The following is a 27,987-nucleotide window of genomic DNA, read 5'->3' as shown; positions in this document are numbered from 1 at the left end:
AACTAAGAAAAGTAACTTGCATAAAACAGGAGCTCAATGGAGAGTTCTTGAGGCAGCGGAATCTGTACTTACTGTAGGAGCAGAGCTTCCCACAGTTCTAGCAAATTCCATGATTCTGGCCACACTGCCAACCACAGTGGATCTGAAGAGTCAAATCTGTTGAAAAGAGGCTACTAGGGTCAGAAAATGTGGAAGAACTCAAGCAGCTTTTCAGGATTTTTTGTTTTATTTCCATTTCCTTTTTAAAACACAGTGCCCTAGTTTTTGTGATTTTCTTATTTTGTTAAAGAAGAAGGGTGAGCACATTAGAAAGGAAAACTGAAAAACAGGAATGCCCACATTTCCAACTCCATCTCCAATCTTAAATCATTCAAGATGCACACGTTTATTGTGTATCAGTAGACCCAGGTCTTTTGACACCATTATCAGAGGTTGTTGGCTCTAAACTACCAGGAAGATTTTTTCCCCTTTGATTTAAATTCAGATTTCATTTCAACAAAGCAACCAGAACAATGAATGAATTAGGTTCTCTAAGTCAGAAGTGAAAATAGAAAATAAATGGTGTTGTCATCTTTGATCAGAAAGTCATATTTTCAGCAAAATGGGGCAGAGGCAGCAAGTCCAGTTTGCAGGACCAGGAAAAAGGAGTGTCCACCCACAGGATATTTAGAAATTGATGACTATGACAGCAGCCCTTTCTAGAGGTAATAACGTCATTAGGTTGTGATAATCCTCCAGAAACCCCAACAGCCCTGGATTAAAAACATCTGGAAATTGTTCAGATGACACAAATTCCTGTTTCCTGCTGTTAAGGCTTCAGTGATGCCTCTCTGTGGCATCTGTCACCGTCTAACTTCTTTGCAAACCTCCTCCTTTCAAATCAGGAGGTGTACATAAAGTGCAAGTAAGATTCAGTCCCTCGCCTGTGCTTCCAGGTTCTTGCTTTGATACCCAGGATTACCAAATCTGAGAATTAAACCGCTGGCCAGCTAGGTCGTCTGCAGGTATTTCTGGAGTTAGCAAATGAGTTCATCTGGCAAAGAGAGTGTCTGAAGGTAGATGGAGTCTTGGCAAGAAAACACAAAGTACCGTATGCAAGACAGGGATGTGAATGATGCAAGCAATAGGGGGGTTCTCATCACCGAGTCACTAAAGAAGTGGCCTTCTTTGGATCTCAACTCTTAAAAGTGAATTCAGGAACTGTTACTAAAATGAATGAGGCCAGCGGATTTCAGATCAGGGTCAGTCCTCAGTGAGGGCAGGTTCAGTTTTCCCTGGGTTGGGAAGAGAAAAGAAAATGAAGAGGGTAAGGAACCAGATCTGATGACTTTCATGTCACAAACGTCACCCCAAAAGCCTCCAGCAAACGCTTCCCATCTTACAGAACAAAGTTGAGCAGCGTGCCTCCTGACAGGGCTTAGCAAAGTGTGTTTTCTTTGGGATTTGCTAGGTAGACAGTCCAAATGGATCATGGGTTAGGCAATGTTACATACATCTTTAAGATTTCTTAGATTAATTTTTCTTGATTAATATGCCCATAAGCACTGTGACTCTTCAAGAAAGAGATACAGTATGTAACATTTCCCACATTTGGGGACCAGGAATTTTACCTTCCCACAAACTAACTTGGCTTTCAATATAATGTATTTTCGGAAACGCTGCCTTACAATACTGGTTGGAGGGGGCAGGAATGACCTTAACATCATATTCAGTTTATATTACATGAGCCCAGTTTTTTTAATGAGAGTCACAGTCCCGTACCAATATAAGAAATTAACCATCGTTGTTGGGATCCACTGTATTTCCTCTGCAACATGCCAAAATCATGGGCAAAATTTAACGTTATGTTTGACGGACAAACATTAATGTTCAAAAGTTAACTATTTCCCATCTATTATAAACTGTCACACAATCAGTGGACAGTCACAGGGGATGTCCTTTGCATTTTTTCTGATTTTTCCAGAAGAGCTAAGGCCAGGGTTTCAGAATTAAGTCCACCAGGCTCTCATCATATATATATATATGCAGTCCTGCATATACATACGGCTGAGACTGAACAGAGTATATTAGAATATACATAAAAATCTCGAATAAAAGTCAAGGATTGACTTGGTCAAAAGTCACAGAAAATTATCAAACACATACTAGTTAAATTCCTGAATTTCTTTTTGGCTTCTGCCCTTTCTTCGGCATCAAAGTACCAAACAGTCATGGCATATCTGTGAAAGATAAGTAGATATTAGAAAAGAGGTTTAAAAATACTACCAAAAATAAATACTATAAATTTCACATAACAGTCATTTGTAAAGCCAACATTTAAAATTTTTCCTATTATCAGAGGTCCATCCCAAGTTTAATTTAAAATAAACTTCTCTGGTTTCAAGTCTATTTAAATATAATAAAACATTTAAGGAATTCCATGTATGCTCCAGGCATTATCCTGGGCGATGGGAATTCAAATGGTCATGTGAATACATCAGCCTCTTTCTCAAGGAGCTCAGGCTCTAGCAGGCAGGAAAGGCAATTTGACAAATAATGTAACAGGTTAAGATGATCTACACAGAAAGGGCTAGAAGGGAGTCATTCTGCTAAAGACTGAGAGACCTAAGTTGATGGGGAGAGCACAAAGGAGTGAAGCTTTGAAGAATAACTTATCAAATGACAGGACACTTAAAACTCCTGGCTTTTTTCTTTAGTTTTGGACATTGAGGCAAAGATGCAATACTAATGGCCTCAAGCTTTCTACTGCGTCCCATCTATGGGACAGACTATAATAGGAGTAATTTCATGCATGAGTTTTCAAAAAGTTTCATTTTATTATTATTATTAGTTAATGGAATTTCTATAGCACTTGACTTTTTCCAAAGGCTTCCCATCAACATGTGCTAATGTTTCCCCTGTGACCCTGGTCATAAAGGAACTTGGGAAGAATGAGGGAATTCTGTACAAATGACAGGGTCCAATTATTGTACAACATTAAACAAGCCACAAGCAGGCTTTGCTGGTAGAATCAGTTACCTGCTCACTCAGGGCCCATCCCAATTTGATATTTCATACGCAACTCTATGTGGGGCTCAGATCTGTGATTTCTGGAAGGGGACACATAAACCTTAAGCTCTTAACACCTGTGATTTTGATGTAATCAGTCTTGTTAAGGTTTAGTCATTATCTTTCTACCCAACCTCTCTCCTCCCTGCGCCCAACTGCTATTCTCAATTCAGGCTGCACCCCACAGAGCTCCAATACCACCTGGTTTACAGCTTTGGCCATAAAACAAAGGCAAATGAGAGGCAGAATCTGAAATTAAGATTATATCAAGGGTTTTCAGATGAATATTAAACAATACTAAATTGTTCAGTTACTCTGAAAATCTCCCCATGCACGATCGAAAGAAAGAAGTCTGAAAAATCCAATTGTTGGGACATGATGGGTACAGTAAGCCCAATCTAATTTTAAGCTCAGGGAAGGGTAAAAAGGAAAAGAAATCAGAACAAATTCCTCTTTCTTTTCTTTTTTTTCTTTTAAATTTGTATTGGAGTAGAGTTGATTTACAATGTTGTGTTACAAATTCCTCTTTCTCTTCTCGAGGTTCTTTCTCTGCTTGCAACTGGCAACTTGCAAACTCATCCAGAGCTAACCAGACAGAATTCCTGTTATGTGGCAGCCAACATTTGCTAGGGGTGGTTCAACATTAGGTTTTTTTTTAAAGGGGGGTAGGGGGAAGAAAGGAGAGAAGAGAAAAATGCTCTGGGAAATTTGGAATCCAAGATGCTCACCTAATGGAAAACAATTTGTTAATAGTTCAAACTGATGTTAGGTTTGTGTACTAAAGAACCCCAAATTTCTCCTTTAATTTTTATTGACTTCAAACAGGTTTGCTATCAGCTTTGCGGGGTGGTTGGTCCCTCATCTGCATAGAACACAAGTTTAGAGAATTCTCTGGGCGTTTGTACACGAAGCTTCTCAAGAGGAATCGTGGCCCTGGCTGTTACCTGGTTGCATAGGAAGGCTGGACTTCATGTGGGTTCCTGCGGTCTGACCAGAAGAACAAGAGTCTGTCAAAAATGGGCTCCACATCCGCTATGAACGATTTCCCTTCTGGAAATATCCGCAGGACCCCACCATGTAGCTGAGGTTCACAAAGAAGGGAGATTATTTCCTCACACATAGTTCATTATCAATGATATTTCAGCCTCATCTAGAAACAAAGCCATCTTCCAACCACCACTCCAAGCGTACGTTACTCCCAAATTTTTACTTCAGCCTCATCCTTTGTATTAAATGTTATTTCAGATTTGGCTAGACATACCTCCTTATTCACTTCCCACCAAATGAAGCCTTCCCACCCTCATAATCACGGAGTCCATGGATACAACATGGAGTACTACGAGGTCAAATCATACAGAATTGCCAATATTCGACTGTTTCTGACCTATAACCCCCTCCCCCCAGCAATTTCATATAGTTCAGTCTAATATTAACAGCTCCCTAGGATAGGGACCACACAATAACCTCCCCTTCAATTAGAATTTACAGCTTTCTTTTGAGCTCCCCTATCTCCTATCCGATTTCATCAGTTGAAAGTTACATGCTCTTTTTTCTGAACTCTCAGACGACCTTATCTTTCATGACATATATCACTCTCTTCCTTGAATTACCTTTTTTTACATGTACACCCAAGCTGTCCTACTAGAATAACCATGTCAAGGTAGAATTCAGACCTCACAGGTCGACGTTTCCTCACAGCATAATGCCCGGCACTAGCAGGCACTCAACTATCTTTTGAATGATTTCATACTTTGTGATTTATCATCACTGATCTGACAACTTTACCCTCTTGCCTATAACACTACCTTTCAAGATTTTAAAGGACAACTAAGGGATATATTTCAGTCACGTTACCAATAGGGAGCTGACACAAACCTTGTCACTAATTCACTGGTTTCCCAGGTTTAGTTTTTCTGACCCCAGATAAAATATCCTTGCTTTATGACAGCAAGTATCTGGCCTAATGAATAGCGAAAGGAGATGCAGAAGGTTCAAAAGCCAAATAAGCCTGAAAAGTTCTCCAGCTTCTCACACTCCTAAATCATCCCTAGCTTTCAGAAAGCATACATATTCCAGACAAATGTTTGTCAGTGTGGAACCAGACTTCATATCTCTATCTATATATATGTTCAAAAATATAAAAATAAGCCGTAAAACCTTTGGCATTCACAAACCATAGTAAACCATGGCAAGAGGCCACCAGGGAGACATTTTACTCCAAGAGGGAGGACTGTGTGGGAAACCTCACTTGGGGATAGTTTAATATCCTACAGTTCTATTTTTGTGAAATTCTCTCAGTGTTGCTCCTGGCAGGGAAAAGTATGTATCTTATTCTACATTGAGAATCAAGAATCCTATCAGCTCTGGATTAGACTAAAGAAATTGATCCCCATTCCTAAAATTATAAATTATTTTCTCTTCACCAACCATCAAATTATAACCTATAACCTAATAATGGCCCTACCCACCCACTCCCATCAAATTAACTTCTTATCTATTATTTTCATCTCATCCGCTTTGGTACTAACACCGTAAGAGGAAAAAAGAAAAAATAGGAAATAGAAAGGATTCATCAGTGGGGATTATGAACTGCAAACTTTCCTCTAAGTCATCTGAATTCTTTTCCTGTAGTTCCTAACCCCTCGCTCTACTCCCATTACCCAAGTACCTTGGCATCCCAGTTCTTGTTCAGATAGTAGATGCAGGTGATGCAGCGGCCGTCACCGCTGGGGTTGTCCACATGTCGAACATAACCTGTTCCATTTCCTGGGTAGCAAGCCACCATCGCCTATGGAGAAATCCCAGGGAAGCTGGTTAACAAAGCTGAACCAATCTTCTCCCACCAGTGAACAGCTGAGTAACACAGTCTCCTTGGGTGCCACATGACTTAGGTGACTGTTGGCTTCTTAACTTCACGTACAGTACATGAATTTGGACTCTTCAGCGTATATGATTAACGGCCAAGTTATACCTTATGGCTCAGCCCAGTGGAAAGTAGTTCAACAATATTCCCACAATTCTAGAGCATTTTGGACAGTATCTATGGTTGTCATTAGGATGCCCCGCTTTTCTTCAATCTTTCTTTTTGAAAAAGCAGGTTCTGGGTTCCCACCCTAGAGCCACAAAATCATAATCACTAGGTTTGGAGTTTAGGGATTATGCATTATTGACAAGTGCCCCTGAATCACCGAATCAATGGCTAAAGATACTTGCATTTACAAGGAGACAGGAACCAATGACGAAGGAGAAAAAGGTTAGGCTTGTTCAATAAAATGCTTAGGATAGAAAGAAGAGGGGAGGGTCAATGGAAGCTGTGCCCCGACTTGTCAGCATAGATGACAGTCAGATCCAGTTCATAGAAAAAGCCACAGACACATCTTAATGCATTTTTCAATGCTTGTCTTCTTCCTCCTGACAATTATCAAATTAAATGATAACCTGAAATTCTCTTCCTTTTGCCCAAGTGCTACCTGTATCAGTCAGGTGGAGAAATAAAGCAGGAAGCCAAACTAAAAATCCTACTAACAATTACTATTAGGGAATTACTACGAAGAGGTTAACAAATCTCTAATTGTTCCCTGGAAAATTTATAGCAAAGAGTAGAAAAAATTAGACAAAGTGTAAAAAGCCAGTTCTTTTCACAGGACACTGCCTTATTTCTAAAATATCTTTGTAGGGATGAGATACATGCAGGGAAGATATTGTCAACACAAGATGAGAAAAAGGATATTTTTTCTGTTTTGTTTGCTGATGTATTCTTAGTGTCTAGAACAGTTCCTGACGCACAGAAGGTATCTGATTAAATTTGATTTTTTTCTTGGAGGGGAGGGGAGTACCGTGGGGCTTGTGGGATCTTAATTCCCCAACCAGGGATTGAACCCAGGTCCTCAGCAGCGACAGTGCAGAGTCCTAACCACTGGACCGCCAGGGAATTCCCTTTTTGTGTTTTGTTTTAAAATTTGATAAATGAATGAATAGCAAACAGCTCTTTCCTCTAAACAGTAAGTTTACTTTCTGACTAGATCAATAGAGATTTTTGTCATCTTAAAGCATATCTTCAAACATACATGTAGCAATCCAGTTCACATTTTCCTTCATAAATGGCAAGACTGTTTCACTGGTAAAATAACCAGTCAGGTAGAGCCCAAACTAATAACACTAGTGGCTCAATGAACCAGCTTCAAAACCATGGGTGCCAAGTCACTCCCAGTGGTAACACGAAGACATGAGCTAGGCATGTACTTGAAAGGCTTCTTGCATACTAGAACAAAAATAAGGCTGAATAGTAACTTGGCTTTACACAGATCTTAAGGCTTAAATCACCATATCTCTCAAGCGTTATATCCCTATGCGGCTAGCAATGCCCACATCCTGTCTTTGAATGTCTAAAATGTCAATGCAATGTCATCTTAGAGCTGAAGTTAGGCTGTGAGCTTGAACATCTTTCAGAGGTGGAATTCTGAGGCTACTCCAATCGAGATTTAACAGATGTTGGTACCACCAAGCAAAGAGGATGGCTTGGGGAAAGGTGATTGGTAGCAGACAGAAATGATGAGTCTAGCTGGGGAAGAAGAGATAAATGAAGTCGCCTGTAATGACTGGGGAATTACCCATCCCTGGAAGCAGCTATTAGGATTATAAGAGCCACCACTGAGCCAATAATGAAAGTCACTTAAGCCACAAACAATTATAGGCTGAATTCCCTACCAACTCAGCCTCTCCCCACTGTGAAGCTCTGAAAAGAAGAAAAAGTACTCCATCAATGCTACATAATCGGGCAGAAACAGAGACACAGATGTAGAGAACAAACGTATGGGCACCAAGGGGGGAAAGTGGCGGGGGGAGGTGGTGGTGGTGGGATGAATTGGGAGACTGGGATTGACATGTATACACTAAAATGCATAAAATAGATAACTAATAAGAACCTGCTGTATAAAAAATAAATAAAATACAATTCAAACAAAATGCTACATAATCTTATATTCTTAAACAGCTTTACTCTAAGGAAAAGGTCAGTGGTCTGGATGTCTGCCATCTAATTTACTCTGCAACTAATCACATGATCCCAGGCTTGGTTTCTTTCCTGTAAAAAATGGCTTGGGTTACCCAGCCTCTGATGGTCCAAGAAGATCTCAGACTCTATCTAAGCATCAACCCCAGAAGCAGCAACAGAGTTCTTCAGGGCATTAGGAAGTGCTTAACTGCCTCAGGACTCAACTTAGATTAAATACTGATAAAAAGAGATACAAACTCAAAAAAGTACATCCTTTTGTATGTACTGCTGCATCTATAAAACCCACCCGTAGAGAAGGAGCTAGCACATTCCAGGGGACTTATCATTAGGACAAAACTCCTAAGTGTCAGCAAAGTATCAGATTGCTTAAGGGAGAGAAATATAGAGAATTTTTCTGGCCAGAGTGAATCTTCACCTTCTCTCCTGGTTCCTGAAACCATAGCATCAAGTTCAAAACAATGCAAGCAAATCATTGTGAGCCTCAGTGGGCCTGTTGAAACTACACAGGCCAATTTTATCAGTGTTTTCTGGACAAGCGCCACAGGAGATGGGTCTTGGCTTGGGCACATTCCCAGTATCTGCTGGGTTTTGACACAGTCTAAAACCAGGAGGCCGAGGATGCGCTGAGAAGCAAGGCTCACTTCAATAACATCATGCGTTTCTATGCCAAATCATGCACGGGGCAGAAACAAACCCCGGAAACTGATCAGTTAGTTCTACAGAGCTGCTATCCAAACCTCATCAAGCCAGGAAGGGATTTAGAGTGTACAGAGGAGGAGAACGCTCCAGGACAATAAGAACATCACCAGCGTACTTCAATGATAACGTAACAAACACGCTGTGCAGTAACACCGACACCCAGCAGGAGGAAGTCTCACTTATCGCCGACTTTTTATTTGCCAGACCTTGCGGACTAGATTAATATTTGAAATTTATACAAGTTTAATAACATGTTAGTGTGACCTGCAATAGCACATACAATTTAGTCCTATACTTCTATTCTTGGATGGGCAGATAAATCCATATGTCCCCTTATGTATTCACCATCGCTTCCTATGGCCCCATTGTGGACACCCCCCACCCCCTGCACCATGCCCAGAGGCTTCTCCATAGCTGTGTAGCAAAAGGAAATGAGTAGAGAGGGGTGAACCCCTCCCAGGCTCCCAAACTGGCTCTAGACCAGAGATACGTGCTCTGGATACCTAGGCGGCCACGTTCAGGCAGTAAATGTGTAAGGATTCTTTGAAAATGTACACAGACCTATAGAACTTTTTTTTTTTTTTGGCAGTATGCGGGCCTCTCACTGTTGTGGCCTCTCCCGTTGCAGAGCACAGGCTCTGGACGCGCAGGCTCAGCGGCCATGGCTCACGGGCCCAGCTGCTCCGTGGCCTGTGGGATCTTCCCGGACCCGTGTCCCCTGCATCGGCAGGCAGACTCTCAACCACTGCGCCACCAAGGAAGCCCCAGACATATAGAACTTTGACAGCCAAACCCAAGTAACAAAATCTGCTCCCCAAATGCCACAGGTGGAAAAGAAAACAGTTTCTGTTAAGGGGTATTACTGAGTTGGCTTCATAAAAAGCCATATCTCATCAATCCCAAAGGTAAAGTTGAAAAAGGGAAGTCCAGGATTTCCATCCCAGTCCCAGTGCCTAAACAGAATGTTCCTTTTTTTTTTTTTTTTTTTTTTTAGAATGTTCTTAATTGAAACCAGTTTGATCGCATATATACACCATTTCAAAAAACTGGCATCATTGACCTCCACTGTCCCTTCATGGGTGGGAAGGGGACACATCTGTCCCATCCCAGCCTCCACTCAGATTCACCACTTCTCTAAAAACAATCAACAACATAGATGTTTCATAGAAACGTATTTTACATCACTCATGACTTCAGCTTCAGTCACTAGTATGACTTGATCTTAAAAAAGAGTGACGTTTTACATAAAGTTTAACTCAGCAAATTAAAATAGTAATCAAGCCTTATTTTACTTACCAAATTTGCAATAAGTATGAACCCATTTCTAAAAATTTGTCAAGAATAGCATAACTTCAAAGCTGCCAGGTTGAGTGACCTTTAAACTGGTATTTTGGTCCACGGCCAAATGCTAGGCCCCTCTAACTGTGAAGCAGAAATACCAGCCAATCTTGGTAAGGATTTGTTTTGAATTACGAACGGTCCCTAGCAAAGCATATTTTAATAAAATGTAACCTAAACACAGAATAACCTGTACTTAACCTCTTCACACCTCAGTTTTCTCATCTGAAAAATGGGTTTATGAGGATTGACGGTGATAATCCATGTAAAACAGTGCAAGGCCTGGCACACACTAAATGCTGCTTAATGTCAGCTATTTTTAAAACTGATGATGTGCATGTTTTTGTCTTCCCCTCCACTGGGGCTTCAGAATGTCTCCCCTTCAGGGATCCGATCCTACCTAAGTGCTTTGTAGCTTCGAACCCAGGGCTGGCAAACTCATATAGCCTGTGGCACTTGCAAGTAACATAAAAAATTGAAGCCAACCAGGTATATATGTGTCAAAACTCTAGAGTGTGTACTATGCTAACTACAACTAGGGAATTTTCTAACCTTGGCAATGAGGGGCCGGTGTTACAAAATCTTCAGATTTTAGGACAGTAGCAGGGAACTGAACCGGATTTGTATGTAAACTCTCCTGTATATTTTTTATCCCGATTGTTAAATCAGGGCCACAAAAAAACATATCAGGCTGGATTTTGAGATCAATGTCTGAGGCTCTCCTAAGAGATCAAGCTACTCTGTGTTACTTCCTGAGCTACAAGGAGGCACCTTCCCCATTTCTCTTTACCAGGCTCAGATGTATCCTTCATCCTTCAGTGCCATCCACATTGCACAGGCCTCTGCCAAACCTCTCTCCCCTCAAGTCCTTCCCCCATGTCCACTCTGGATATGGCAATGGGGGCCCAGGATCCCTCCTCTCTTTACCATAAGACACTAACCACATAGAGTATTAGATGTGTAAAGACTTGAGAAGAAATATACAAGGCCATGCACTTTGTTTAGCTTGGAAAAACAGCTAAGCAAATGTAAAAGCTGAAGTTTTCTGGTCAGAAATGGGTCCAGTTTATATTACCTAAATCGGACAAAAATCATATGATATCACTTACATGTGGAATCTTAAAAAATGATACAAATGAACTTATTTACCAAACAGAGATAGACTCATAGACATAGAAAACAAACTTATGGTTACCAAAGGGGAAGGGGTGGGGGATAAATTAGGAGTTTGGGATTAAAATATACACACGACTATATATAAAATAGATAACCAACAAGCACGCACTGCATAGCACAGGGAACTCTACTCAATATCTTGTAAGAACCTATAATGGAAAAGAATCTAAAAAAGAATGTGTGTGTGTGTGTGTGTGTGTGTATAAGGGAATCACTTTGCTGTACACCTGAAACTAACATAATATTGTAAATCAACTATATTTCAATAAAAATTTAAAAATATATATATATATTACCTAAATCACTTAAATTCCTACAATATTTACAACGCATCTTTACAACATAGTTGCAACTATGCAAAGCTTTCTTCAACAGTTTCAAGAAAATGTCACTAAACAAGAGTTCACCTTGCGGCCAGCCTCTTAGAAAAAAGCAAGCTCTCAGTGTGATGAGAGCTTGTCATAAGCAAGCTCTCTGCTTATGACAGCTCATAAGCAGAAAAAGTGCTTTACAGTCTTTATATTCATTCTCACGTCATCTAGATTGGCAAAAAGAAATTAGCTGGAGATAATGTAGGCACTTTAAGGAAACAAGTGTGCAAACTGTCACTAGTTATCTTGGCATCTTGCTTGTTATCTGTCTTGTTAGTTAAGAGCAAGCCTAGCTAGTTCCTTCCTCCTAGTGCCCTAGTTAAAGACTGATGTAACAAAATGAGGGAGAAATGGGAAATATGCTTTTGGTGGGCAATAGCAAGAGCTGTGTCCAGCTACCGTGTTCCCCTTCCCAAAGTATCAGCAACTGACCACACAATTCAGAAGATTCAGAACATCAGACAGTTAATATCCATCAGGTAAGTAATCTTGAAAACGAACCCCAAGTTTTTCACTAAAATGTCTTCTACTATTCTGTTTCTATCGTGGGAACTTCTGCCTTCCTCGTGTGCCCTAAATCCACACTAAAAATTCCTCTCCCTGAACCCACGTACCCAGAACTCTGCTACATATAACCTCACCTCCAATTTAGAGCAATAAACATTATGCCCCCATACCTGAACTTTGCTGAAATGCAGGAGCTTCAGTAATTCTGAAAATGAAAAATCAGAAGTTATTGATATAAGCCACTCTCAGTTGCTCTGGTGAAGTAGGCCTGCTGTTCCTCCTGACCAGGCAAGAGCATCCTGCCTAGAAGGGCAGGGAATTTACCATATTCACCTGAAAACCTGTCCTCGGGGAGACCTTTTTTATCAATGCCCCTCTTTACTATGAACTTGATCCTAACTTTGGGATCATTCAACCAACTATCAACAACTATCAAGACTCTGAAACCTTCTACTCAGTTCTCTTAGCTCCTTGAGATTCTTACATTAAAGAGCTGGGCTCCCACACCCACTCTCAGAAATATGCATAGATGCGCACACACACACACACACACACACACACACGCATAAGGTCACAAAGGATTCACGGGCTTGTAAGGTCTAACTGAACGAGATCAAGATTCTATTTCAGGAGATCCTGTACTTCGTGCATGAGCCTGAGTAAATCACCCCGAACTTGAATGAATCACCCTTCCCCAGAAGCCACTGAAACTCTCAGAGGCCAGGAATTTATTTAAGAGACTATTGTCACTCCTGTTCGAATTCTGCTTAATTCCTCTCCTTGGAGGGGATTCAAGCAGCGTCCTGCAATTAAGCACAGTAAACAGGCCCCGGAACATCGACACAGCAATACAGGCTGTTTGGGTTTGGGAAGGCGGCCCTTCCCGCAGAGGCCTGGCTCCCGGCCAGCGGGGTGACGGCTGAGTGACAGGGCTACGTGCGCTGCGTGAGGGTGGCAGCCAGCCCACACCCGAGCACACAGCCCGGCAGCCTGCGGAGGGAACCGGCACGGGAAAGCCCTCCCCCATCACTACCCCAGTCACCAGAGAAATGTACTCAGTAAGGGCTTCCTTGCAATTATGAAATCCGCAAAAGTCAGCCAGGCCCTGGGTTGAGGACATTAACACAGGCATTTAACCGTATCCATTCCGGCTGCCTTTCCCCAGATCGTTAACAACTGCCATTTCCGGAAGACCCATGAAGCCAGGGAGCATTTCAGGGTGGCAATTTACACATATTCTCTCATTTAATTTCCGGGTTAAGGGGAAGGTGAGCAGCGGTCACCTGCCCTGAGTCACCCTGCTCACAAGTCTTCGGTAGAAGACATTAACCTGGAAGTTATCATATTGACCTAGAAGTTACCTTATTCCTATAGAAAAACAAATTCAAGAGTAATCCTTAAGGCAATATGGGGGTAGGGACGTTTAACTTCCTTTGATGTGAGAAACAGACTTATCAGTAAATAAAACTTTACATGTAGCTCTCTAAAGGCTTGAGCCGAATAGAAAAAAAGAATGTCTGTGACCACAGGATTGTCAGAGAATTAAATATGGTCGGCTTTAAATTCTCATCTGGAATGAATCCTAAAATACTTGAGGGAAGCCATGATAACTTAAATACAGTTGGTAAGACAAGATTTTATTGAGTAATATACAAAAATATATAGTTACCAATCAAAACATGTCAAGAAAAATGCCTTGAAGCAACGTTCTTAAGAGAAACCAGGAAACACTTTACTTGCAATTCCCAGTGGCTCTGAGGAGTCTTAACGTGGGACAAGGTAACTATGTTGGAAAAAGAAAAAGTTAAAGAACTTTCTAGGAAACCAGATCTTATGTTCACATTTGGATTTCAGAACTTAGAAAAATATATCTGCTGAATGAAAGGAATGACACACAGCAAGTCAGAACTAGAACTCATGAAACTCGGGAGGCACATTTATTTACTGAACAAACATGTGTACGTGCCTGACACTGTTCTACGTGCCTCCCAAATATTACCTCATTCAATATTCATAACAGCTCCATGAGGCAGGAACCATTATTATCTCCATTTTACAAATGAGGAAACCGAGGCACGAGGAGTTTAGGTAACCGGGCTTTTCAAAGCCAGTTAGTCTTGCTGCAGACAGTGAGCTCACGCTTTACCAGTGCAGCTTATCCTTTGTCTAACATTAACCGGTTCACCTCTTTTTTGAGAGAACTAAGATCTTCGGTTCTTCTTGAAGTATTTGACTTCTTCTCACCCTCACCTATCACCCTTGCCATAATGATAGAAAATCACAAGATGCAAAAAGAAAGAAAAATAGAGTGTCCTTGGTGTTGAGTCTGTGAACTAAAAGCTCCAGGGCAGTCAAGGGGCTTCGGGGTAGGGTGCAGGTGGGGTTGTATTTCAACAAAAGACGAGAGCAAAGGAAACTGACTCAGTCCTGCAGTGAAACACAAGTTGTCCAAGTTGCCTTGGATTGGTTATTCCCACTGCAGGACAAACTCAAGCCAACTCTAAGCTCTGTAGCCCCATATCTGACTGGGATGCAGTTGGTCAGCGATCAGTCTTCTCCCCAGGCTGCTCTTCCCCTTACCTCGGGGTCTGTGGAAGGAAGTCAGCCTCTCCAGGACCTTTCCTTTTAGCTCAGGTGAACACCAGCCAAGGTTTTCAGACTTTTTCAAAGTCAGAAAGCACATGACCAATTAAGAAAAAACTTTAAAGGAAATACAAAAGTGTATTTCCCTTGGGAAGGCACCTGGTAAACTCCAAGGAATCCCAGGGATGAGACAAATTTTCCTTACTCAGGTGCAAAGCTTATACAGGAGACTCTTAACTCCACTACTACCACATTAATTAGAATTCACTGAGTACAGAACTTTCTAATATCAAGTGAATTAGAATACGTTGGATACAGACCCACTATGGCTTACAGGAGGGGTGATATCTAGAGGACCACTCAGACACATGAAAAGTAAAAGGCTCTTCTGAGAGAAATGTATAAAATACTTTGGGGAGCAGCAGGCGGGCTAGAAATAAAGGAGTTGCCTGGCTCTGAGTCTAGCGGGCAGCGATGGTGAATATAATTGTACCTATGTCCCTTCAAGATGGGGCTCGAAGAGAAGCCCCATTTTACAAACGTGGAAACTGGGAGAGACAAAAAGTGACTTAACGGGACGTTATAGAACTAAGCATGGTCTTCCCACTGCTAAACACTGCTTCTAAAATATCAGGAAAAAGTTGTTCACTGAAAACAGGTGCAATTATTTCCAGAGTGACCACGAATGAAATTGTCTTCCTTCAAGATAACACAACAAAGGATTCTCAGATGATTATCATGGCTTATCAAATAGAGGCTCAAACGATATTAACTGGGCAATCAAAGCCCTCCATGCAGAAGTAGGAAAAGGCAAGTGCCAGCTACTCTCCAATCTCTACCTAGTAAAACCTTTGATTACAGTCAAGCTGGATTTGTTTTTCGGCTTTCCTTCCCCAAAGAGTCCCACACCTCAGCCATCTTACCCTAGAGGGTCAGAAACAACCCTAGGCCTCTGTGTGGTGGTTCAGTGAGCGCATAATAGATACTCAATACTGACAGAAGCATCTGCTCTTTTCCAGTTTGTTCTCACCCCAAATCACTGCGATGATTTCTTGTTCTCCCTGGTGCCTTGAGCTTGCACTCCTTGCCAGGCTGTAGGATACAGGGGAGCAATACTGCACAGATATTAACAAAGATTGTTCCCCTCCATTCAACGCAACCGGAGAGAATCAGTTCCAAATTATACTCCAATTCTGGTTCTGGAAAATTAACTTTTTTTTTTGCGGTACGCGGGCCTCTCACTGTTGTGGCCTCTCCCGTTGCGGAGCACAGGCTCCGGACGCGCAGGCTCAGCGGCCATGGCTCACAGGCCCAGCCGCTCCGCGGCATGTGGGATCTTCCTAGACTGGGGCGCAAACCCGTGTCCCCTGCATCGGCAGGCGGACTCTCAACCACTGCGCCAGCAGGGAAGCCCCTGGAAAATTAACTTTTATTGGAAAAAATAATAGAAAAATTGTGTGTGTTGTGTGTGTACTTAACACGTTAATGTGTTTTTCTCAAAAATTTCCCACATGAAACAAAAACACTTGCATGTTTTAGTTTTAGCGATCAATAAGCTCAGATCTGATCAACTGATCGAACGCCGATTTTCTCACTGATAGAGAAACTCTAGGAAGATAGAGCACCATCCCCATTTAGCCTCCTCATATTCATTTTATTCTGTGGTTCTCAAACTTCAGCCTGTATGAGAATTGCCTGGAGTACTTGTGAGCTTCTGATTCACTAGGTTTGGGGAGAAGCTCAAGAACACGCCTTTACAGCATGTTCCCAGATGCTGCTGGTGCTGCTGTGGCAAAGCAAGAGTCTTTGTGCAAAGCCTCACCCTAAACAATAAAAGGTCAAGGGGAATTAGAATCAGTCACCTGCACTAGTTAACTTGGAGAACAGGCGGTGGTGGGTAGAGCAGGAAGCGAGAGGAATTCCTATAGGGCAGTTTCTGGCACAGCCTCTGCATCGTGATTCCTGAAACTGGCAGGAAACATTCCAAGTGCAACTCTGTAGCATGGTTGAGGATTACTGTCCTGTCAGCGCTGGGGTGTGTGACTGTGGATGGAGTCAGATCTCTTCTTCAGGAATCCAATCAGAGGCACTGAAAGCACCTATTTGCCCTCTCCAATAAAATTATAGTCTCAATTTTCATTGAATTCCTTATCATATGGAGGTAGATTTATATTATTGGACCCATGTTATAGATGACAGTGAGGCTCAGAGAACTGACTTGCCAAAGATCACAGTGAGACACAATAAAATGTAAAATGTCCACCCCAGTGCCTAATAAGGTACTGACCAAATTAAGTTCAAATACAGAAATAAAAATCGACCTTGTTCCTAAAGAAGTGGAGATTAAGGTCCTGAGATGCGGCCTGCCAGGGTCTCAGCAAGGACCAGAAGCTAGGGTCCTAGCCTCGTGGTCCCGGGCTTCTCTGAGGCAGACCTCTAAGTATGAGCTACCAGGATCTGATGTGACTTGGTACTTTCTAGGGCCAAGCATAGAGTATCAGAACTAAGAAAAAAAAAAACCTTACAAAGCCAAAGTCCCTCCTTTGAGATGGTCCCTCACAGCCTGTTAATGTAATAAAATAGTTAAACCCTTTAGCATCAAATTAGGGAAGAAGTTGTAAAATCTTTCTCTCTTTTCTTTTTTGGTCTAACAAAATATTTATAGCACGAATGGATAAAGAAGTTGTGGTACATATATACAATGGAATGTGGTACATATATACTCAGCCATAAAAAGGAATGAAATTGAGTCATTTGTTGAGACGTGGATGGATCTAGACACTATCATACAGAGTGAAGTAAGTCAGAAAGAGAAAAACAAATATCGTATATTAACGCATGTATGTGGAACCTAGAAAAATGGTACAGATGAACCGATTTGCAGGGCGGAAGTTGAGACACAGATGTAGAGAACAAATGTATGGACACCAAGCGGGGGAAACCGTGGTGGGGTGGGGATGGTGGTGTGCTGAATTGGGAGACTGGGATTGACATGTGTACACTGATGTGTATAAAATTGATGACTAATAAGAACCTGCAGTATAAAAAACCAAACAAACAAAAAAAACCAACAAATACTAAACTTTCTTTAGGTTATTTGTATGGAAATACGTTAATATAAATGTTTCAGACATTACATGAAATTTCTAAAATATATATATATATTTATAGCTATTTTTTTGACACCCTGACATCCTTAAAATCGAAGTTCCTTTTAAAGATGAAATTAAGTCAACAGTAAAGGACTACTGGAGGCACTAAAAATATATATCAAGCTTAATAGTCTCTGCCTTCAAAGAATTTATAGGTACATGAGGGGCAGGCAGGGTAAGCGGCAAAGAAATAAATCTACTGGGGTGGCCCGGGTTGAGCCACCCACAGAGTCCTAGGAAGCAGAAGGGAACTTCACGGAGAAGGCAGGAGGATGGATTTTTGAGGAGAAGACAACGGGGAAGCTTGGTTTGCCCGGCAAATCCGTTTCTAGCACTTCAGGGATCTGGAGGGAAGGAAGGCTGTCAGTGGGAGATTAAATGTAGAAAGGTCAGATGGGGTCAGACGTGGAGGGTCTTAAATGGCACGCTAAATGCACGGCATATACGGTGGACAATGCGGAGAGAGCACGGTTGGGTGTGTTTTTGTTTTTGTTTTTCTAAGCATGGAGACTGCTTGATTAGCGTTGGGTTTTACACGGCTTAACACCGGCAAAGCTCATTAAAATGGATCACAAGGAGAACAAGATCACCAAGGGCAGGTGATTTCTTTTTTTTTTTTTTTTTTTTTGCGGTACGCGGGCGTCTTACTGCTGTGGCCTCTCCCGTTGCGGAGCACAGGCTCCAGACGCGCAGGCTCAGCGGTCATGGCTCTCGGGCCCAGCCGCTCCGTGGCAAGTGGGATCTTCCCGGACCGGGGCACGAACCCGTGTCCCCTGCATCGGCAGGCGGACTCTCAACCGCTGCGCCACCAGGGAAGCCCAGGGCAGGTGATCTCTGATTAAAGTAGGTATCTTTAAAATACTTCCCTCCTCAAGGATTTCTACTGTGAAAGAGAAACAAAATTTAGTTTTTTAAAAAAAGACAAAACTTAAGGTTCCACAGGGAGCCTAAAAAAAACCCTCAAAAAGCCAAAACAGCACAAAATAGCCAGATTTTGAGCAATAATATTGCACGTTCCTGAATAAACCTTCAACGTTTAAAACGGTTTTGTTTACCTACTCCAAACAATCAAATTAAACTGCAAAACAATATAAATAGGAAAGAAGCCATCCAAAAAAAAAAAAAAAAGACTCACTGCCAACTTTGTGTGGGGTATTGAGATTTCTAAGTAATAGTCCCTCAGGTTTGACTTAGAGAACTGGGAGGGGATGTGGAGGGAGGGGCACAGGCAGGATCTGTGATCTATCTGTCTGGAGAACACAGAGCAAGCTCCCCCCAAATGTTCAGACTGTTTAAAACAGCGTCTCTTTACTTCCAAGCAATGTTCAGAAAGAAGAGTATTATCCTGAATACTTCAAAACAACTTCAAGTTGCCCTAAGAGAACCAAAACTAGATGTCATTGCCACCTGGAATTGTGTTTTTCCATTTGTCTTCTTCCCACTGGCAAATAATCAAGACTACTATCATATTCTTTGAATCTCTGTATTTTGGAATTATTTTTATATGGTGATATTATTTTGGCTTCATTTTGGAAACAAAAATAAAAGTTAATATGAGATAGGTACATTTACTCCAGAACTTGAGAAACAGTGATCACTGCATCTCCTAAAGAATGAAAAATTGGTTTGACTAAAAATAGAACTACCATATGACCCAGCAATTCCACTCCTGGGTATATGTCCAAAGAAAATGAAAACACTACTTTGAAAAGATACATGAACCTCAACGTTCATAGCAGCATTCTTTACAACAGCCAATATACGGAAGCAACCCAACTGTCCATCCACAGATGAATGGATAAAGAAGATGTGGTATATATACAATGGAATACTACTCGGCCATAACAATGAACGAAATTTTGCCATTTGCAGTAACATGCATGGACTTGGAGGGCATTATGCTAAGTGAGATAAGTCAGATGGAAAAAGACAAATACCATATGAATCACTTGTATGTGAAATCTAAAAAATACAACAAATGGACAAATATAACAAAACAAAAGCAGACTCACAGATACAGAGAACAAACTAGTGGTCACCAGCGGGGAGGGAGGCAGGGCCAAAATGGGAGTTGGGGAGTAGGAGGTACAAACTACTGGGTGTAAGACAGGTTCAAGGACATATTGTACAACACGGGGAATATAGCCAATATTTCGTAGTAACTGTAAATGGAAGGTAACCTTTAAAAATTGTATAACAATAAAGGGCTTCCCTGGTGGTGCAGTGGTTGAGAGTCCGCCTGCCGATGCAGGGGACACGGGTTCGTGCCCCGGTCCGGGAAGATCCCACATGCCGCGGAGCGGCTGGGCCCGTGAGCCATGGCCGCTGAGCCTGCACGTCTGGAGCCTGTGCTCCCCAACGGGAGAGGCCACAACAGTGAGAGGCCCGCGTACCGCAAAAAAAAAAAAAAAAATGTATAAAAATAAAATTGGTTTGATTTAAGGAGGTATTAACATTGTACTGAACATGGAGGACACTCAGTAAGTAGGAACCAAATGAAACCAACACAAGATGTGAAAGCCTGTATTACACAGCTGCAAACCCATGGGTCTGTAAGGCTGGGACTGGGCAGAGGCAGGGGGTAAAAAATATGACACTCAGTCACTACCAGCTCACCAAAAACAAGAATAGGGACTCACCTATAAATCAATATCAAAAGAAGATACAAAATTAAGGTAAGAGCCATATTGGTTTAAGATTGAAATAATCGAGGGAAACAGGGTACAAATTTCTATGTATAAAGAACCAAGCTAACTAATCTTGCCTGGCAAACAGACACATAGTTCTGAATCTGAGCCAAAGCAACGGCTCCTGGCAATCTGCCAAAGCCAAATTCCTTGGGCTGGCATCATAAAATGATTTGTCTGTCAAATTTACTATTCCAGTGTCTCTGGATTCAGCTACCCACTGGGCACCCCTGGCAGTTGCCCAGCAGAATACATCTGAACTATCATTACTGTCAGAACATGGGCATTTGACTAACACTGGAGAAAAATGACACTCATTTCTTAGAGCAATATTAGTTAACAGCTACAAAGTGCTGCTACAAAGGAATTATCAAGTCTGTAGCTATAATAATTAACGAAGAGTTAATAACCTTCTCCGTAGTGCTAACCTGCAAGCTGCTCCTTGGTGTTCAGTAGACATGGGTCAAACTGTCATTTAATTTACTGGAGGCCACAAAGGTGAGTCAAAATCAGAGGTCTTGCCAAACTGAGCAAACATGGTCCAAAGGCGAGATGCCCTCTGAACTTTATCCTCAAGTGCTAGGATGCTTCTCAGATGCGCCCTGCCTATCATGGGTTAAACTCCACCCCCAGTTTTAAGCTCATCAGAGAAGTCTCCCAGACACGGTGCATTTTCAGTACAGAGTTGTAACATGCAACTCCAAGACTGCTTGTTATTTATAAAATCTGAAAATTTTCTAGCCAGAGTTGGGAATCAGGGAAGAATTTACAGATTTTGCTTGAGCTGAGTAAGGTCGGAAAGGGAAATAATTCATGATACCCACAAGTCGAATGCACAGATTGGCTACTTAATTCCCACCTAAGGATGGGTGCTAATCAATTTTAAGTCAGAATTATATTTAAAAATTATAAACCACTGGCCATCTGAATTTTAACACCTATTTTCCACATAAATAGTTCTGAAAACGGTGAACATATTCTAATTTCTTCAAAAAAAGAGCCAGATGGACAAATGAGATAAGCAACTGTTGTAAGATATTCCTGGTAAATTAAAGACCATGATTGATTTTAAGAAGCTACATACATCCTAGCCCTAGTTTTCTTTAGCTTAAAGTAGTTAATAAAGTAGAGCAACTTTTCTCTTTTCCTTAAAAAAAAAAATTCCCAAATAAGACACTGATGCAGCTGACTTAACCTACCGACTGTGTCTCCCAGTCCACCTGACTTATGAAGCAACCCCAACCAAGGTAGCCCCTTCTCTATTAAAGCACTTTGCTCAAGCCCAAGACCTACTCCAATCTCTCCTCAAGGCCCTATGCAAGACCTCATTTCTCCAAATACAAAAACCACCTGATTGCTGAATGATTGAGGAACTGGACAAATGTAATTTCTGATACCTCCCTAGCTCCCAAAACCTTTATTATTAAAGTCCTAATAGTTTTGGTCACTTATTTTAGTCACTTCATGTTAAGTGAACAGAGAAATTGGACAAAGCCCAAAGAAGAGAAACAAAAATGACTTATCAGTGTAAAACTGGTCTGTTTAACCAGAAAAAGAGAAAACAGAGTTGGTGACAACCATTTCACGCCACTCAACTTTCAGCTTACTTCTTTAGGTGCTTTTATCATCCCTTTCCACCTCCTTTCTCCCATCCATGTACAGATCTACCGCAGTGCAAGGCATTTAATGATTTGTGAATGAACAAATTAAATTGATACCCCCGATTTCCCGCTTCACTGCAAGCAGACAAGGTCGTGGTGGAGTGGCCAGTGGCCCAAAATTGAACAAAAGAAATTATAAAGGAAACACACATATGCACCTTCTTTTCTTTGTTCCCAAGTGTCATTCAACAAAATAGACAAAGAACACTATGAAAACTCACCCTATGGAGAAACTTGCTTCACTGTCACTGAGGCTGTATTCTGTAAATTATTTCCTTCCTCCAAGAGCTAAAATACAAAACCTTTTATTAAGAATTCTCACATCCTTATAGAAAGATGTTCCAGTGCTTCAAACTCAGTGCCTCCTCCCCCTAAAACACCTTATTTTTTTTTAATTAATTAATTTATTTTTGGCTGCGCTGGGTCTTCATTGCTGTGCGCGGGCTTTCTCTAGTTGCAGCGAGCGGGGGCTATGCTTTGTCGCGGTGCGCAGGCTTCTCATTACGGTGGCTTCTCTTGTTGCAGAGCACAGGCTCTAGAGCGCGCGGGCTTCAGTAGATGCGGCGCGTGGGCTTAGTTGCTACGCGTCATGTGGGATCTTCCCAGACCAGAGCTCGAACCCGTGTCGCCTGCATTGGCAGGCGGATTCTTAACCACTGCGCCACCAGGGAAGCCCTAAAATACCTTATTCACAGATAAATTTTTAAGACTTTAATTGCAGAGACACCATGTATGATGCCTAGTCCCCGAACCCCATGCTCTAAGAACTGCACCTCTCATGGGCCCTGGCAACTGTATTTGTGATGTATGATTCCACATGCCCTCCCAAACCATCCCTACCCAAGGTTGACAGGTCCTCTCTCAGGGGGGAATGAAAACAGGGATTCTAGAATGTTAGTCAAGTCTCTGTTGAACTCAAACTGAGGCTGAGATGGCCACTGTGGGGTAGCCATCTTGAGCTGTGCGCTCAAAAGCTGGACAGAAGGTAGAGAGGGCTAGAAATAAAGAGTACAAGCAGAGAAGCAAAGATGGGGGCCATAGAGCACCAGAGAAAAGAACTAACACACCGGCTCTCCTGGACGTTAAGGACTTTCTAGTTCCTGGTTCATGGCTTCAGGCTTCTGTGAACCCCACTTGCATTTCCTGCACTTGGGTCCTGAGAGAGATCCTGATCTTTGAAATTCATTACCCCAGGTTTGTCTAAAGTAGTTCACAACCATGCTAAGCCCCATCGAGTCATGAATATTCCTGATATCACAGGAGAAGGAAGGGCCAAAACTGTTCTTGTTCTAGCAGCAAAGGAACAAATCCACCGTTTGTAACGTATTTTCTGTTATCTACAACGTACTGCTGTTTCATCATTTCTCTGTACAGTTTCCAGGGCAGGACTGACCTGTTGATTCATAATACAACCCCCATAACCCAATCATCCACAGCTACTCCAGTTGGGGATCCTAACAACCAAGCTGGTTAACAAATGCTTTTCCTGCAAATAACAGTAGGAAAACATTAGCACAGCATTCCATTCTCTTCTTCAAATGTACTTAACTGACCCACTTCAATGTTTGGGTTTTGTCTTTTTTCTTTTTTAAGCTTGAGAATAATCAAGTGTGCGTTAGAGGATCCTACAGTTCAAAAGTACACGTGAATGTAAGCTCTAGGGGGCAGGGCCGATGCCTGTCCACCTTTGTATCCCCACCCCTGCATGGTACCCCATGCTGAGTGAACATTTGCCCAGGGAAGGAAAGGAGGGTAAGTAGGAGCCTAAGAGTCAACAACACAAACTCTGGGCTCAGACAGACCTGGGTTAGACTCCCAAATCTCCCCTTAGAACATTTACGAAGGCTCAAAATTCTGCTAAGAATTTTATGTACACTGTCTTATTTCATGCTCCTTCCCCAGCCAAAGCTTTAAGGTATTCTCTCTCATTTCACCTTTGGTGAAAACTGTGCAACTTAACCTGTGGCCACAAGGTTAGTCACCCCAAGTCCAAGACCCTAACCCCTGTGACAAACTGCATTTACTGCTGACTTCGTGTCCTTGGACAAATGATTTAATCACTCAATTTGCCGAAGATTATGGTTCTGAAGACTGTCAGACAGTGTCTGAAAAGTGCATAGCACAGTACCAGGCGGAGCCAACGGCTCATTAAAAGGTAGTTATTATTATTAGAGTTACTAACTTCTGCTGCAAGCAGAGGCACTCTGGGTTCTATAAATTATACATTCTCTGGAAAACAGCCATGTCCAAGATGTAGGCAGCCAAAGCAAAAGGAGCAAATTAGGGCCAATATTTATCTTGGATATGATCTAAGTTCTCCAATAGGGAGTAACAGATAAGAAATCTTTTCATAGCCTGAAAGCAATGACTGTGCTTGAAGTTAGGGGGCACCATACTGCTGTATATCATAGAAACATCTGCCCCAGAGTCCTCAGCACCCTTGGATTTTTCTCCAACAAAGCGGAGGTAGATAAATTCTGATCAGTTAACACCTTTTGTGGCAGGGAGGGGAACACTTTAATCTTTCTTTCCATACCCTTCCACAATTTCAATTTTAGGTCCACTATATTCCTATTCTATTTCCAATGCCTCTGCAATTGTTTCATTGAGATAAAGAGCATTATGACCTTCTTCAATGACCTTTAAAAGTTCAGGGAAAAAAAGTATTTCATTAGGATTAACAAGCATAACACCAAGAAATGTAAAGTACCTAAAAAAAAACTGGTCGAAAATATGTAAATGTATATATTGGCAATTGTTGAAAATGGGTGATAGGAGCTCATTATACTAGCCTCTACATTTATATATGTTTGAAAGTTTCCATAATAAAAAGTTACAAATAAATGTTTAAAATAAATGTACAAATTCTACCTTTTAATAATTTAGTTTTTACTGAATACCTGCTTCGAGGATGGAGCAGGAAACTGGGTCTGTATCACTACTCTGGGAAACAGCACAGAGTAAGGCATTCAGTTGAGGGAAGAGAAGTAAATAAGGTTAAATTAAGGTGGAACTAATATAAATCATATAAGAAATGGAATGTGTTTCTACAATGCTTTAATAATGAACTTCAAGTAAGAGACCCAGGGCTACAAGACATTACTAAGGAAACTTCTTTATACAAACAAACCAAACTTTTTTTTTTTTTGAGTACATATAATAATTGTTTGCTCAAGCCTGGTTTACATTTGGTTTTAGCTGGCCAAGGAATATCCCAATTTAGAGGTGGTTTTTCTAAAGGGCAGAAATAAAGAACTTTGAGCCAAACCGCTAAAGGAAAGCTGGAAATCAAGGTACAGGCAGATGTCCCTTCAGTGGACAAAAGATGAATTTTCTCTTTTCAATTCACAGTCACCTTCTGAAAGGGTTAACTGTCACCTTCTGAAAGGGTTAACTGAAAAGTTATTTGTTCTACCCAGATGATAATCCATAACTGAAAAATCATATCTAGAGATCTTTTAGTTTTCCTTACCCAGATGTACACAGTGTTTTTCATTCAATTTGTGGAGTTAAATTCTAGCTTAAAACCCTACCATTGTCCATTAAGTCAAAGCTAAAATAAGAACAAAAACCAAAAAAACTTAACTTTCAAATATGTTAGTGACCTCTGTCAATGAATTCTGATCTCCCTCCCTCAGAGCAAATTCTGTTCCTAGAATGCTAGGGGTGAATTTCTTACCACCAAAATTTAAAAGAAACTCTAAAAAACTGGTAAGAAGCCACCTGCTGTTCTAGGTTGAAGCTATGCACACCTCTTCAACACTGAGGATAGCTAGTCCCCTCCTGACACCACCCCAAAGGCACGGTCATTTACAAAACAAGTGCAAAAACAAAACTAATCAAGACCAAATGATGCAACAAGAGTAAAGAAACACTTTACCATCAATCTTCTACAGAGTCCGGCTAACTGAATTTTCCCCTAATCACAGTAAAATTTAGGAAGCAGCATTTCCTTCTAAGATTTACTTTATTTGCACTCTATTAAAAACAGTGCTTTCAGATATTCTAACCATGTCCTCCTGGCTTGAAAGGTATACAGCAATCTCTTCTCTATTCCACTCGCCCAATCCAACCCTTTCATTTCTATACACTTCCAGTCTTTACCACTTGCCCTTTATTAAAAGTATTCCTCTTAGTTTATGGGACAAATGAGACAACGATGGTATGTTTTATCACAAATTGAGGAATACTACATACAGTGTGACAGAGTAGTACATAGGTGAATGTTCACCTTCCTTCTCACGCTAGTATGTTTTGCCTCACTGTGTTAAAGTAAAACTTGTCTACAGTTCTGAGTGCCCCTTGACCAGTCCACAATAAAAGAGGTACAAAATCACTCTCAGAACTGCCCTGAAAAACGTGCTGGATTATCATTTGTAGAAAATACTGAGTAGCTCGACTACCCCAACGTACGTACACGCACAAACATCGTGGTACTCCGCGTTCCCATATTTCTGCCAATCTACCTGTAAATGTTTCCAAGAAAAATTACCACCCAGGGAGTGACTGCTGGCCATCTGAACAAAAACATGGTTTCTTTCCAGAGGTACTTGACTACCCTCTTCTGATCACTTAACTGGTTGTTCTCAGTGGATTTCCCCAGCAATTGATAGTTAGGAAAGGGGGCTGGGGCTCAGCACCAGGAGAGAATTTTCAACTCATTATGATCAAATAATGTCCTGGGCGCAGAAAGCCAAGGGCAGCACTAGAAAGTGATGGTGATGAGCCTTACTCCTTCACAGGTCAAACTCTTCCCACACCTGCCAAACTCCACAAGCCAAATGCCACACTGTGAAACCACACTGTCTCTAGAATTCACTAAAAGTGCTTTCGCTGGAATCCCCTCTGAACACAATGAAGGGCTGACGGGCAATATTAGGTGACTTGAAAGTAGACATTTAAGATCATGAGTTCTCGTGTCTCGGACCATACATAATGTTTCTAATAACCTGTCCCAACGTGGGGCGGGGGAGTGGGAGGTGTAGGGGGAACCAGGCGGACTTCTTGCTTCTTGGTTAAAAACTAAAGTTGGCTTGCAGCCCTGCCAAGGCGACAGACCACGGACTACGAGCGTCCCCAGTCCCCGCGGGCTGCAGCAGCGGCCGGGCACCCGCGCGCGTCCTACCTTGGACCTTTCCTTGACGTAGTATTTGCCCAGCCGGCTGCCGCAATACAGGACCAGCCTGTCGATGAGGGACAAGAGGAAGCTGATGGCCTCGCAGCCTTCCTCGTTGCCCCCGATCCACGTGATCTGGTCGCCCCGCAGGTGCCGCTTGGAGACGCCGGCGCGGGGCCCGGCCAGCTGGCCGTCCCGCAGGGCCCCGTTGCAGTGCAGCTGCTTGACTCGCTCCAGGACACAGTCACCCACCACCTCGCCCAGGAAGTTGTCCAGGTAGCAGAAGCCGACCTCGTGCAGACAGGGCACGATGTACTCCAGGGCGATCTTCTCCAGATCCAGCCTCATGATATGTCCTAGGGGCATCTCGCCCAAAGAGCCGAGCTCGGGGACCCCCAGCGTGCACCCGGAGAGAGAGCGACCTGCGAGCGCGCTCAGCCGAGGCGCAGGGAGAGTGGCCCGGAGTTCAGCTACCTGCGGCGGCCACGGTCCCCGAGCCACCGCGGCACCAGGGAGAGGGGAAAGTTGCTCGCAACTCTGGGGAGCAGGGATCCCGTTCAGGGAGCAGCGGGAGTTGTGCGGGGCTCCACGACTCAGCGCCGGACTGGCCCAGCGAGGAGTCGGAGGGCCCCTTT

The 27,987-nt window shown here is 42.2% G+C and overlaps 1 protein-coding gene across 2 annotated transcripts; it reads right to left on the bottom strand.

Moving 5' to 3' along the window:
* Nucleotides 1-205: 205 nt before the first annotated feature.
* Nucleotides 206-27,987, bottom strand: EGLN3 (egl-9 family hypoxia inducible factor 3). Of its 2 annotated transcripts, none has more exons than XM_065871869.1 (5): nt 27,362-27,987; nt 5,717-5,836; nt 3,993-4,129; nt 2,146-2,219; nt 206-1,274 (listed from the first exon to the last, which is right to left on the bottom strand). In XM_065871869.1, exons 1-5 carry the CDS (start codon nt 27,716-27,718, stop codon nt 1,243-1,245), a joined length of 720 nt encoding a protein of 239 aa, XP_065727941.1. In that variant the 5' UTR covers nt 27,719-27,987; the 3' UTR covers nt 206-1,242. The 2 variants fall into 2 exon arrangements, with proteins under 2 accessions (XP_065727941.1, XP_065727942.1); XM_065871870.1 differs by having other exon boundaries at nt 1,243-1,274; nt 27,644-27,718.

This window comes from Phocoena phocoena, chromosome 2, assembly GCF_963924675.1.
Source record: "Phocoena phocoena chromosome 2, mPhoPho1.1, whole genome shotgun sequence".
Lineage (NCBI taxonomy): Eukaryota > Metazoa > Chordata > Mammalia > Artiodactyla > Phocoenidae > Phocoena > Phocoena phocoena.
This window is presented reverse-complemented; position numbering and strand designations above follow the sequence as displayed.